Consider the following 13,630-nt stretch of genomic DNA (forward strand, 5'->3'; position numbering starts at 1 on the left):
ACATGACATTGATCGACCACAATTAACACGAAGTGAATCTGAACAAATGAGTCAGCCTATAACACTTGAGGAGCTTATGCAGCATTGCATACAGCAAAGGGGAAATCACCTGGGCCGGATGGGATCCCGCCAGCATTAGTCTTACATTTTAGGGACATATAAGGACCAATTATGCATGCTGCAATAAACACCGCAATACAAAACACTTTGAAAAACAAATAAATTCAGCTCTAAACTCTTTAATCCCAAAAAAGAGATAAGGATCGAACTAAATTCTCAAATTTTAGACCAATTTCATTTATAAACTCAGACCTACGAAATATATGCTGTCTTAGCTTTACGTCTTGGAAAATATATCTGCAAATTAGTTCATAGTGATAAAGCTGGCTTTATTCCACATCATTATTCATTGTAATTAATGAAAGTAAAGATACAAATTCCCCTTGTGCAGTTTTATGTTTAGACGCAGACAAAGTTTTTGACAGATTAAATTGGGATTATTTATGGAGGGTGCTAGATAAATGTGGTTTTGATGAGAAATGTATTCATATGGTCTGAATAATTTATGATAATCCATCAGCAATTATAGCAACAAACGACTAACACTCCCAACCTTTTGATATCTTGAGAGGAACAAGGCAAGGATGCCCCTTCTCACCAATGTTATTTGTATTGGTTTTAATAGGTTTGGGAAATTTTCTGCATACAGGACCAATTGGTCCAAATCATCACTTTTAACCAAAGACAAATGAGCTCTGACTATTCAGATACCATCAGCTATTCCAACCACGAATCAGATAATTTACCAAGGGATTCTTATACGGTCTTCACTAAAATAAATCATACACATAAATTATGATAAATTCTTTCAAACGCTTAAAAGAGATATTGACTGATGGAGGTCCAGGTTCATTGCAATCCAGAGTCTCGACTGTGAAGATGAATATATTACCTAGGGTCAATTTTCTTAGTGCCATGATTCCTTTGGTAAAAGACTCTTTAATTTACACTTTTCTTTGGAATGGCAAACAACCAAAGTTAAAATTAGCTACATTGCAACGTACTGCCTTCCCAATTTTGAGTTATACCCACTGATCTATATAATGTCATTCTATATAGATCAGTGGTTATACCTTATACCATAAAGCATTACACTTTTTGTTCTGTTCATTATAAAGAAACCTTTGGGTGATTGTAGGCTATATAATCAATTAAAAAAAATTTTTTTTTAGTTGAATTTGAGGAAACCACTTGAAACATTGTTTGTGTTGAACTATTTAAATGACTTTTGTTTGATTTGTTCATTGGAAACAGCTGAAAGTCTGTACACATTTACATTAAACTGACTTAAAAAGTAGAAAATGGATTTAAAACAAAGTAAAAACAGGCCATGTTGTCATAACTTATTGATCATATATATATATTTGTACAGTGTAGTAGTAGTAGTAGGCTAGTATAGATTTAAATCAGTCACCCTTTGTTTAGATACTCTGCACACTCTGGGTATCCGAAGTATAAAAATAGTGAAGGAATACAAATTTTGATTAAAATAGTGAAAGAAATGATTTGAAGAAATACATTGTACTGAAAAATGAACTAATTCTCAGCATTTAAGCGTGAGCAAAACTGTGATCATAAGAAACATAACTTTTGTCAACCGTGTCCAAACCTTTTACTGGTAGACAGTGAACGCAGTGAACTCAACTGAGAGACTTTTAGTTTGTACACTCATGAACCGGAAGTGATGTCCTCAAGTCTGCAAGAACATCCTACAGAGGCTGTAGGAAGTGTGGATTGCTCCCTAAACATCATTTGATACGTTTGGTTTCTAAATTTGTATGTGCGTTTGTGTTTTTCCCTCCGAAACATTTGTGCGCCCGTTCGGATTTGGTGGGTTTTAATCTGACCTTGTGTTTGGCTTCTGGAGCGCGTTGTAGAGGCCAGAGGAGAAGATGTCTGCAGAGGAGGCGGATAAAACCACCACCACTGATGCCAGTGCAGGAGACGAGGAGGAGGAATGGCTGTACGGGGGTCAGTGAGCGCCACATCTAACTTACTCTCGTCTAACGTTACTGTACTTTGCTGTTGAACACTAACTGCTCTGGAGAAGTGTGCTTTAATGTGCAGCACAAAATGCCAAGTTGGTTAATGTAGGGGCCTTTATACTGCAGTGTTATGAGATATCTGTCACTTCCCTCAATAATTTGAATTCACGTCCGTGCTTTAAGAAATCTTTACGAGGGAATTTGTGAATATATTAGATTCTATGCTTTTTGAGACTAACGTTGATCTTTCCTGAAAGGGAGTTGAGGTAGATTCGCTTTTTTTATTCACGTTGAAATCTTTTTCTTCGCTGCTTAATAAATATTATTATGTAAATAGACTATCTAATATTTCTCTGAGAATTCTGTTAGAATCTATACGATCTTGCGGTCTTCACTTATTTTATGGTAGAATATGTTAACGCCTTCTTGATTGTAATTTGTTCTATTTATTTGCTACTTTAAAAATCGCTATGCTAACGTTACTTGTTTTTCTGAGGGGCATACGTGAGAATTTAATAAAATATCGAATTCTATTGTAGAATGAAATTGAGAATCTGTTCAACAATACCTTTCGAATCTGTAAACACATTCTTGATTCTTTTTTTGTTCTATTTGTATTTCACTTTAAGAAATACGCTACTTCTCATTCTGTGGGGATTGAAAGAGAATTTAATGAAATCTCGAATAGATTCTGGTGTAGAATGAATTTGAGAATCTGTTCAACAATACCTTTCAAATATGCTCATAATTCTGTAAGGTAAATATGAAATATTTATATTGGGAGCAGCTTAACTCATTTCTAACCTATAGAAATGGGGTACCTTCAGCCCATAGTCAGTTTGTCACTCATGCATTATGTCTTTCTAACAGATGAAGGTGAAAGTAAAGAAACTGAAGAAGAAGAGGCCAAACTGACAGCAGCCATCAGGTGAGATATGACACGCTTACCTACAGTAGACTTGGGGTTTTCGTTTGTTTTTGTTTTTTTAGATGCCATGGACCCCCAAGTAAGATCATCCGTATGTGAGGGACCCGAATCCTAAAATTGACCTTAAAATGACCCCAAATTAAACTGAAATCTAATTAGCAGGAGAAAGGTTGAAAACGTGTAAAACACGCGTCAGTACAATGGTTCGCTTCTTCAAGTTAACTAAGGGGTTCATCGGCATTGTTTTCTTCATTCTCGCGCTGATCTGTCTGTGTTTCCAGTGTGACCTCTGCTCCTCCTGATACTGAGGAGGTCACCGAGACCACCGAGACAACCAACGCCACCACCACTACCACTACCACTACCACCACCACTACTGGAAATGGTGTGGCCAGTCAGGTAACAATCAAGATCACTGTAAGCAACCTTATTCAGTTTTGATGGAGTTGATTTATGTGTGCCAGTTTTGTGTGGCGAAACCTGCAAATATGTGGATTTGAGTTTTTAATGACTTATGACCCACTCACAGTCACACCAATAACTATGAATATAATAACAATTTTATTTTAATAATAGTCATCGTCCTAGGTATGAATGGATATTTGGCATATTTTTTATTTGCTTTTTGTAATTAATAATTGGCAAATTTTAGATTGAGTTACACATCTGTAACCTTTATATTGATTAGATATGTTCAGTCATTAAAAAAGAATAGAATAAAATAGGACACACTTTGTTTCTTTTTTAGGAGGAAGCACCTGGAGAAGATGAAGACAGCGAGAGCGATAGTGATGATGACGATGATGATGTCCGTGTCACCATTGGAGATATCAAAACAGGGGCGCCACAATACACGTAAGCGTTTAGTGATTGTTCTTGCATCATGAAGATTGTAAGGTTCACGTTGGTTTCTTATAGGCTTTTATTCACATAAAAACACATTCATAGAGAGGATGACATATAGTACAACATGGAAGCTTGTGTGTACATCACACGCTAAAACAAACCTAAAAATGTAAATAAAAGCCTTAATTTAAAGGCATAGTTTACCCAAAAATGAAAATTCAGTCATTAATTTCTCGCCCTCATGTCGTTCCAAACCCATAAGACTTTAGTTCATCTTCGGAACACAAATGAAGATCTTTTTGATGAATTCTGAGAGCTTTCTTTGACGCTTCAAAACGTTCATAAACACCATATGAAGTGAGTGGTTTAGTCCAAATTTTCTGAAGAGACACAATCACTTTATATGATGAACAGATTGAATTTTCACTCTTTTTGGGCGAACTATCCGTTTAATCTGTTCATTTTACGACACCTTTGTGACTTTTTTTGGATCTAAGTTTTGTTTACTTGGACTTTCAATGGAGGGACAGAAACCTCTCAGGTTTCAATAAAAAAATCTAATAATTTGTGTTTCAAAAATTAACTAAAGTCTTATGGACTTATGAACAACATGAGGGGGAATGAATGATGACAGATTTTTCATTTTTGGATGAATTATCCATTTAATGCTTTGGCTTCTTAAATATCATGGGCAGTAATGGCATTATGGGGTCCTTAAAGTCATTGCTGTTTTGAAGAGGAAAAAGAACAAATATTTTTTTTATTTTGATATATGACTGCAGAACTGATGTATTTATGATGTTTTATTGTGCAGGGCATATGGGGGAACTCCAGTGAATCTGAACATAAAATCAGCTGGCAGCAGAGCGTACGGAGGTGAGTGAATCAATGTGTTTTGCAAAGCTTGGAACTTTAAATACATCAATTTACTTATAGAGGCCTTTCTATGCAATGCAACATTTGTGGGCTCCTGACATAGTTTGTGTGTACTCGGTAGGTTCTAAAGTGAAGGGCGTAGACCTCGAAGCTCCAGGCAGCATCAATGGAGTTCCAGTCCTGGAAGTGGATGTGGAATCCTTTGAGGAGAAACCATGGAGGAAGCCAGGTGTGTATTATGAACCAGTTTGAAGTCCCTTTTGTGGCTTTTGCATACGGTGTCTGTCTACATAGTGTTATATGTATGTGTGTTTACAGGTGCGGACTTGTCTGACTATTTTAACTATGGTTTTAATGAGGACACGTGGAAAGCGTACTGTGAAAAGCAGAAGAGGTTACGCATGGGCCTCGATATTCTCAACATTGGATCCACCACTAGCAAGATCTCAGTAAGCATAATCAACTCTTACCAGGGATGGAAATTGTAAAGAGTTTAACAATTCTGGTTTTGATTCTACTATTTCAGGTCCTTTATTGATTCCTTAGTGATTTGTAATGTTTGGAAAACAATTATTGAGCATGAATTACTCTCAGATCATTTCAAATTTCCACAGAAGTGAAATCAGAAAGAAACTATTATACAGATCTTGGACAAAATTAACAATTTCAACTTCATATCTGGCAACTTCACTTCTCTTAAAATAGCTTTTTATTTATTTATGGAAATTACAAATCTCACAGGCTGACAATATGACTATGGAGCCCAACACTAGTCACATAATCCTTCAGAAATCATTCTAATATGCTGTTTTGCTTATTTGAGAAACATTTCTTCTTCTTCTTCTTCTTGAAAACTGTTATGCTACTCAATATTTTATTTTATTAATAGAAATTTCAAAAAGAACAGCATTGGTTTGAATTAGAAATATTTTGGAACATTGAATTTCTAGACTGTCACACTTGATCAATTTAATTAATATTTGCTGAAAAAAGTATTAATTTAAATACAAATAAAACAATTTTACTGACCCCAAACTTTTGAAACTCTATTTTAGCAGAAATTCAGGACACTTTCGATTGTATGCAGATTATCTAGAAGTATTTAAAAAGAATCTGCATACAATCGAAAGTGTCCTGAAGTTCTGCAAAAATTGTTTTGAATAAGAGCTAGTTTTCCATTTCAAACCCTAGCTGTTACATTTCAGTCTAATAATCTCATGGTAGTAGTAATTTAATGACTAATTAATATAACTACTAGTAAAGTGTGCATTTTGATAGATATAGTTGTCCTAATTAACATTTGGACCTTTTCCACCTCCTCCTTTCTTTCAGGTTCAGCAGGGTCGTACAGGTAACAGTGAGAAGGAGATCACAATACCTACTCATGCATCTAAAGCAGACTTTTCCACTCCATCCAACCTGTATAAAACAGGAATCAACCCAGCAAGGTATGGAACATAAACACGTTCACTCACACGTTGACTAGTAGAAGTCGTCATTTGTTTCAGGAGTTTCCACACCAGTTTCAGTCATGTTTGAGAATGCATGTATAGTGTTTGTCCTGCATCTGTCATGTGGGAGAGGGGACTAGTAACTAATTTTTTTCCTGTCTCCCCTTACCCATGCTCTCATAGGATGTCCCCTCCACACTGGGCAGGTCCTCCCACTCAAGAAATGCCCTATTATACGTAAGTGGGAGGTGACATGGGAGTGGTTTGTCTTACAAGGCCTGACATTTAAATATGAAATTTAATGGGCTTCATTTGTTGTCTTTCTATGTTTTATTGATGAGTGCAGTTAATGTCTGTTGGTGATGTTTTAATCTACAAAGCACTATGAAAAAAATAGCAAGACAAAATCTGCTGCTATGACGACGGGCTCAGCAAACTGGACCGTTTTTTCTGCAGAACTGTGTAGCTTTTAGTGCTGTATTTAATATTGATTTTTTTTTTTATGTGTGTGTTTTTACCTAGTTAGTTATGACATTCTGGTAGGGGTGGACAGTATGACCAAAATTGTATTTTATAGTGTATTCACTTTGAATCACAATACAATTATCTTTGCTGGATTATATTTTAAACCGCCATGTTGTTATTAAAACAATATTGGAAGAATGGGCTGATATTTGGAATGAACGCACGATTTGTGAGTGTGCTTTTATACAAAAGTTCAATGCACAAAAAGTTAATATTTTAGTAATTTACATTTTAGAGACCGTATTGACAGTCTATTTTTGCTCCGTCTACGACAATGGTTCCAAATGAAGCTAAAGCAGGAATTAAATAATTGATTTATTATTCTCTTTTGAATTTGGAACATGATTTACGTGCAAACCATACGGAATAAATGCACAACATTTATGGTGGAAACACACTTGCAAATTAATGTTGCGAGTTACAACGTTGCCTGCATTGGTGTTATTATTAACTAAAACTGTTACAAATAAAGCTGAAATAAAGTAAAATATTAATATTAGATGAAAAAAAAAAACTAGAATTTAAATAAAAATGAATAAAAAAAAACTACAATTATAATTTTTATTTTAAAAAGACTAATAAAAACTTATGAACAAAAGCTTAAATTAAAATGAACACTGAAAATAAAAAAAATAAAAGCCAATTCAAAATATTGATAAATAATATAATAGTATATAAGAAAATACAAAAATAACACTAGTTGTCTGGCAGATGTAACCAACTAAACTCACGTTACACCCCTTAATAACCAGTTTTTTCTTTATTTGGACTTGTGTGGTACATCTGCACTGTACTTCTGAAATGAGAAAGCAGTCTTAATGCACACATATATCATCCATGGTACATAGTCATATCGTCCTGCCCTCCTCTGACGTGTGCTATGTATGTATTCATCTGTAAAAACACAGAAATGCATGTACACCCTAAAGCTGTATGTGTACGTACGTTTTTGTTGCAGGAAGACGCCCGGGACCATAGATGTGATTGGAGGAGGGACTGCCACCATTAGCAGGGTGGAAGGACGACGTCGCCACAATCTGGAGGGGAATAACATCCAGGTTACACACATGACATGCCCTCACGCTCTCCTCAGTCTCCACACTGTACAGCTACATATCTGGGAACTGAATCATGTGACTTTAACACTCGTAGGTGATCTCGGAACATTCCACCTCGGACACTGAACCCGCCGTGGCTAAGATGCCGCCACCTTTCTTTCCTCCAGGGCCACTGCCTCCAAACATCCCCCCTCCTCCATTCCTCCCTCCTCCTGTCAGTCAGGCTCCACCTCTAATCCCTCCTCCACGTAAGACATTTATTTTCTGTATTCATTTTTTATTTGTTTTTACTTTAAATCTATATGAAAAACGTATGAATGTATCACTTTCAACAGCATTGATATTGCGGTTTCTAGTAGCATTTGTAATGTATTTTTCATGGTCAATGCAGTTACGGAAGGATTATTTAAATCTTTTTTTTTTTTTTTCAGGGATGCCAATCACTGTTCCGCCTCCCAGTAAGTTTATCCTTCTTTGAATGTTCGAGTGTGTCATAACATGACAAACATAGCAAAAGTAACTCAAAAAAAGCTCTACAAATTTTTCAAAGCACCTGTGTGTGTAATTGCAAATTTTATGACTGATTGTGTTGAAAAATCTTAATTATTCCTGTGTTTTTTTATAAATATACTTGTTTTGGTCACTGTTTAAATCTTGTTTCTGTTTATGTTGTAGATTTCCCTCCTCCCACAGGAGGACCTCCTCCTTCACTGATTCCTACTATGGACAAGTAGGTGTAGCTTCTGTACAATTCTAATACTTCTGTTAACATTTCTTGTGTGTATATATATATATATCTGCCATCGGCCAATTGTTTAAAAACAGCCAATGATTAGTGCCGATTATATCCTGTCATTTAAAAGGGTGCGGAAAGACGTGTCAAACTACAACTCATGCTGTGTTTTTAAGAAAATCTCTCTTGTTGAATTTAGCAAGTAAATGTGACTAAGGCTTTAACAGTTAAAAAAAAGCGACATTAATGCAGGCTTTATTTGACCTCATATATCACCTGTAGTTCAAGCCAAGGTTGCCAGATCTACGGGTTTTTCCCTACATCAAACATTGTATGTAATCGCAAAGAGCTTTTTGCTTTGTTACATCTGAGAAGAAACAAAGTCTCAGCTTTCAAATTCTGTACATTTTATCACGCAATTCAAACAATAAATGGCGTTTTGACGCTCTTAAATGTGACGTGACCGATCGCTGTAGCGCCAGTTCAAGCAGCAACACGTCTTTTTCATCCACTTTAATACAAATTATATCTAGAAAAAAAAATGCATGAATATCAGAAGGTATGTTGAAAGATACAGATAACAAACTTACCGCAATCCGTATCATGACTCATGTAATCACTCAATCTGTGTTTCAACTGCGGAAAGACGTCAATAAAACAGCTTGTAAACACTGTCACTTAAAGGTTGCATTTACCTCAAGAAAGTTAACCAGTTTTCACAGTTCGTTAGTTAGCTATAAAAACACTAAAGAAGAGCTTATTTAGTGTTAATTATATATGTATTTTTTTATAAATTTGCCCTGAAGAAGTGTTTATGAAAACTACCATATGTGCAATGAGTTGTATGCCTATACAAACATTTCAGCTTTTATTTGAGTGTAAATATTATATTTGGAAATTAATAACAGTTGAATATAATAGCTCTGTTCTTAATTTTAACCTCTAATGTTATAGTTTACCAAATGAGATCGTTCCCTGAATAGTTTGCAGCATTATTTGATAGAGATTATTTTTCCTTAAGAAAAATCAAACTATCGGCATCGGCTGATATTATTCTGAATAATCGGCTATCAGTATCGGCGGATAAATTTAGCATCGGTGCTTCTTTAATTTTGTTCTATATCATGGCTTCCACAAATGTTTTCAACATTGATGATAATAAGAAATGTCCAAATCATCATATTAGAATTAGGGATGTTAACGATTAATCGACGATCGATTAATTGTCGATAATACATTTAATCGATACAACTTATCGATCATCGATTAAGCAGGTCCATGCGCGTGTGTGCTGCTCAACCGCGAAACAAAGCGAGGTGTTTTGTTTGGGTCCATTTTACACCTTCATTATGACTATAAGTTTGCATGTTCATTCGCAGCCTTTTGTTTTGTGCAAATGTAAGTTGTAATATTGTTTATTTTGTGTATGCCTATCTATATCTGATTTATCATCTTATATTGGATGCATTTGTACCCCTTGAATTAACGCTGTAGTAAAGCGTGATCAGCTTCAGCACGCGCAGCTCAAACGGCACTGCACGTCTAATGACTATTGGGAGGACTGTCATATTACATAACATTATAAAGAGAACAATATTGTAATAAAACATTGTGCATTATTTGAGGTTAGTTGTCGTGTCCAGGAAGAGCGCTTCCACAGTCATTCTGAATGAATGGCACGTAACTTAGTTCAAGTTCACTTGTGCATTCACGTCATTTTGTGCAGAAATAATATGTAATATTATGTTTATTTTGAATATATCTGATTAATCTCATATAGGATGCGTTTCTTTGAGTTAAATAACGCGCTAGCAAACTTCTCCAGTTTAACGGTAGCCTATTCATTCAGCGCGCGCAACTCAAACAGAAATGCACGACTAATAATAACGATGAATAATTTGGGACTGACATATTACATAACATGAGAACACTATTGTATTAAATCGTTGTGAATGCATTGGGTTTAGTTGCCGTCTTCAGTGCGTTGTTCCAGGGAGAGCACGTCCACAACAGTCACACATTCTGCACGCATCTGAGGCGGTGGTGGTGACGCGCTGTATTAGTAGTAGTCATTATATTTGATTATTAAATTAAATTAAATGATCAATCACATCAAAACATTTTACAATCCGACTAGCCCTTTATTTAGATTAAAAACCATTCTCATTCATTTGGCGAGGAACATCGCGTTTTGAGCAGGGTTTGCAGACCCTGTCACGCTGTTGGCCATGCCACTGCAACAGACGCCTTTTGCAGTATTAAGGCTAACGATTAATCGATTAATTGATCGTTAATTTAAACGACGATCGATCATGGGAACTTGTGAAAATTGACATCCCTAATTAGAATGATTTCTAAAGGATCGTTTGACACTGAAGAGTGGAGTAATTATGCTGAAAATTCAGCTTTGCATCACAGAAATAAATTAGATTTTAAAATGTATTAAAATAGACTACGGATATTTAAAATTGTAATAATATTTCACAATACTACTACAGTGTTTACTACTGTTTTTGCTATTTTTCAGCCTTGCTGCACTTCTTTAAACTTCTTTACTTCACACCTTTGAATGGTAGTGTAGATCATTTTGATTGAAAACTGTTTTTGACAATTTCTGTATATGTGATGTTTATTTTTGTGTTCCTTTTATCCTTGGGTAATTCTTGTAAGCATGTATTTAGATTTACATACTTGACGATTTTGAAACAACATTTTCTGTAACCATTTAAAATGTTATACTTGACTTGCACTTTAACAGTTCCTTAATTGCCTGTGCGTTCTGTTTTAGCAGTGGGCACCCAGGAGGATATGATGGACGTCCTGTTGCTCCATACCCTTTTCCTACAGGTAAGTAGTGTGGTAGCAGCTCCCCTGTCTATTATATTCACCTGGAAAACTCATTTAATTTAGATCTCGGTACAGGTCACAAGTACTTAAATATATTCCAGGCTTTATTAACCTCAATTAAGAATCATGCGCATTGGGGTTTGTTCCTATGGTTCTGTTTTCAGGTGGGTTTCCTCCACCCATGCAAGGAGCTGTTAGCCCCTGGCCCGGTTTGATGGACAACCCAAAACAGTGGGACTACTACCCTCGGCGAGACAAAGAGAGGGAAAAAGAGCGAGAAAGGGAGAGGCAGAGGGAACAACGGGGCCACGAGAGAGACCACAGTCCCACCCCTGTGGCATATAACAGGTCAAAGATGATGTCAACCCACTCATTTACTGTAAAATTGTCATTAAACCGACAAATTTAGATTTTACTTTAAATTCTTATCATTATTCCAAAGAAAAAACTCTTCGGAATCTTTGACTTTAACTTTGTCTAGAATTAAATAATTTTGGCCTAGTTTCTTTTTTTTCTTTTTTTAACTTTTTTATTGATTTAAACTTGGTCTTTTGCAGTGATGAAGAAAGGTATCGTTCTTACCGTGAGTATGGAGAAAGAGGGTACGAGAGGCATCGGGAGCAGCGAGCGAGCCGCGAAAAGGAGGAGCGTCACAGAGAGAGGAGACACAGAGAAAAAGAGGAGGGGAGGCACAAGTCATCACGGAGGTATCATATCAGGGTCGAAAATTAATGGAGGCTTTGGGTAAAAATGCCACCAAAATGTATAAAAATTTCCCCAAATTGACACCAGACCCTTCTCGGTTGTAACTGAGAGTGGGTCTGGGGAAGGTTCATTCACAGCCCATTTCCAAAGGGGCGTCACCAACTGACGTTGCGCAAATGCCTCTGGGCGCAATTGGATAGACCTAAAACCAATCATAGCGATCGTTATTGTGTAAAGCCCGCCTCAACATTTGTGATTGATGCCTCGATTTGGAAAAATTGGAAATGGGCTTGAATGGGCTCTTGGCCAGACGGACTTGCAGAGCAAATCCTAAATTTGCCGGAAGTTCGTCAGGGTTTTCCCAGGCTACCAAAAATCGAAAAGTTCTTGTTTTTAATATTGGATGTAGTTAAGCAGTATCGCATGAGAAAGACTGCTGTTTTCTTGAATATCAGCATTGATTGCAAATATTATATTGATTTTATACAACTGTTCAATAAAAAAATTATGTTAATTGATTTACATTTAGAGACAATATTGTCTAATTTTGCTCTTGCGCCAACAAAAATAGTTCCAAACAAAGCCAAAGCAGCACCGTTGCGCATCAACACAGTGGTGTTTCATTACTTAATAAATCCACATTTTTGAACGGATTAGATGAGTGATTGATTCAATGACCCATTCGTAGACCGTTGCTTGATTAGTTCCTGAATGAATCAGCCATTTTAAATGACCCAATGACTCACTCGTCAAGTGAGTGACGATGACTTTAGTTTCATATTTAAAAGCATCTTTTCATTTTTCCCATAATTTCGTTTTATATTTCAAACATTTATCTCATAACATTATTTATGCAGTTGTAATTGTAAATGCATTCATGTCACTTCTGAGCAGCATTAAACTGTCACTAAATGCCACTTCAGTGCAGTGCAAAGATGGATTTTGTTTGGTAACAGCCTTATAGTGTCTTATTATTCTAAGGGAAGTTACTGTTTAAAAAAAATATTTAAAAAGATGTATTGATTTAAGAATTTGACACAAAAGATGAGTCGTATATTTAATAAAATTGCCCTTATACTGTAAAACCAAAATCCCTGGGAAATCAATTTAAGAGGGCTAATAATGCCTTGTAATAGGAAAGGTAATTTCCATTATTGTAACAGTCTCATACAGTGCTCTGCATTCCCTTCAAGGTCCTTATTCTTTTCTCTCTTCCATCACAGCAGTAGCAGACGAAGACATGACAGCGAGGAGGGTGACAGTCACCGGCGCCACAAGCACAAGAAGTCCAAGAGGAGCAAAGAGGGCAAGGAGCCCAGCGAAGAGCATTCTGTTGACCAGGAGAACCAGGAGGCCATGGAGTAACTCCTGTCCGTCTTCTCCGCTCTCCTTCCTTCTTATGAGAGCGCTGGTTGTCAACCAAATCATGCTAAATGAAACTAGAATCCAATTTACCTTCCTTTTGTTTTCATGTTTACCTTTTTTTTCGTTTAGTTGTTTTTTCCAGTGCAGTTGTACCATGTAGATGTTGATTTGTTGGATTAAAAAAAGAGCATTTGTTAATATTTGTTGTGTCTTTCATATATGACTACTAGAGCAACTGGCGATCAACATTC

The 13,630-nt window shown here is 36.1% G+C and overlaps 1 protein-coding gene across 9 annotated transcripts; it reads left to right on the forward strand.

The window, feature by feature from the left end:
• Positions 1 to 1,374: 1,374 nt before the first annotated feature.
• On the forward strand, positions 1,375 to 13,577 carry fip1l1b (FIP1 like 1b). 9 transcript variants are annotated; one of them, XM_079616410.1, is made up of 18 exons: positions 1,375 to 1,836; positions 1,938 to 2,031; positions 2,916 to 2,973; positions 3,255 to 3,372; positions 3,722 to 3,828; positions 4,634 to 4,695; positions 4,817 to 4,924; positions 5,014 to 5,144; positions 6,028 to 6,143; positions 6,330 to 6,383; positions 7,630 to 7,729; positions 7,824 to 7,977; positions 8,161 to 8,187; positions 8,405 to 8,459; positions 11,251 to 11,309; positions 11,474 to 11,657; positions 11,867 to 12,016; positions 13,238 to 13,577. In XM_079616410.1, the coding sequence occupies exons 2-18, from the start codon at positions 1,953 to 1,955 to the stop codon at positions 13,377 to 13,379; spliced, it is 1,704 nt and encodes a 567-aa protein (XP_079472536.1). In that variant the 5' UTR covers positions 1,375 to 1,836; positions 1,938 to 1,952; the 3' UTR covers positions 13,380 to 13,577. The 9 variants fall into 9 exon arrangements, with proteins under 9 accessions (XP_079472536.1, XP_079472540.1, XP_079472535.1 ...); XM_079616414.1 differs by having other exon boundaries at positions 1,678 to 1,840; positions 11,254 to 11,309; XM_079616409.1 differs by having other exon boundaries at positions 1,695 to 1,836; positions 1,928 to 2,031.
• The last annotated feature ends 53 nt before the right edge of the window (positions 13,578 to 13,630 follow it).

This window comes from Phoxinus phoxinus (genome assembly GCF_949152265.1).
Source record: "Phoxinus phoxinus genome assembly, chromosome: 6".
Classification (NCBI taxonomy): domain Eukaryota; kingdom Metazoa; phylum Chordata; class Actinopteri; order Cypriniformes; family Leuciscidae; genus Phoxinus; species Phoxinus phoxinus.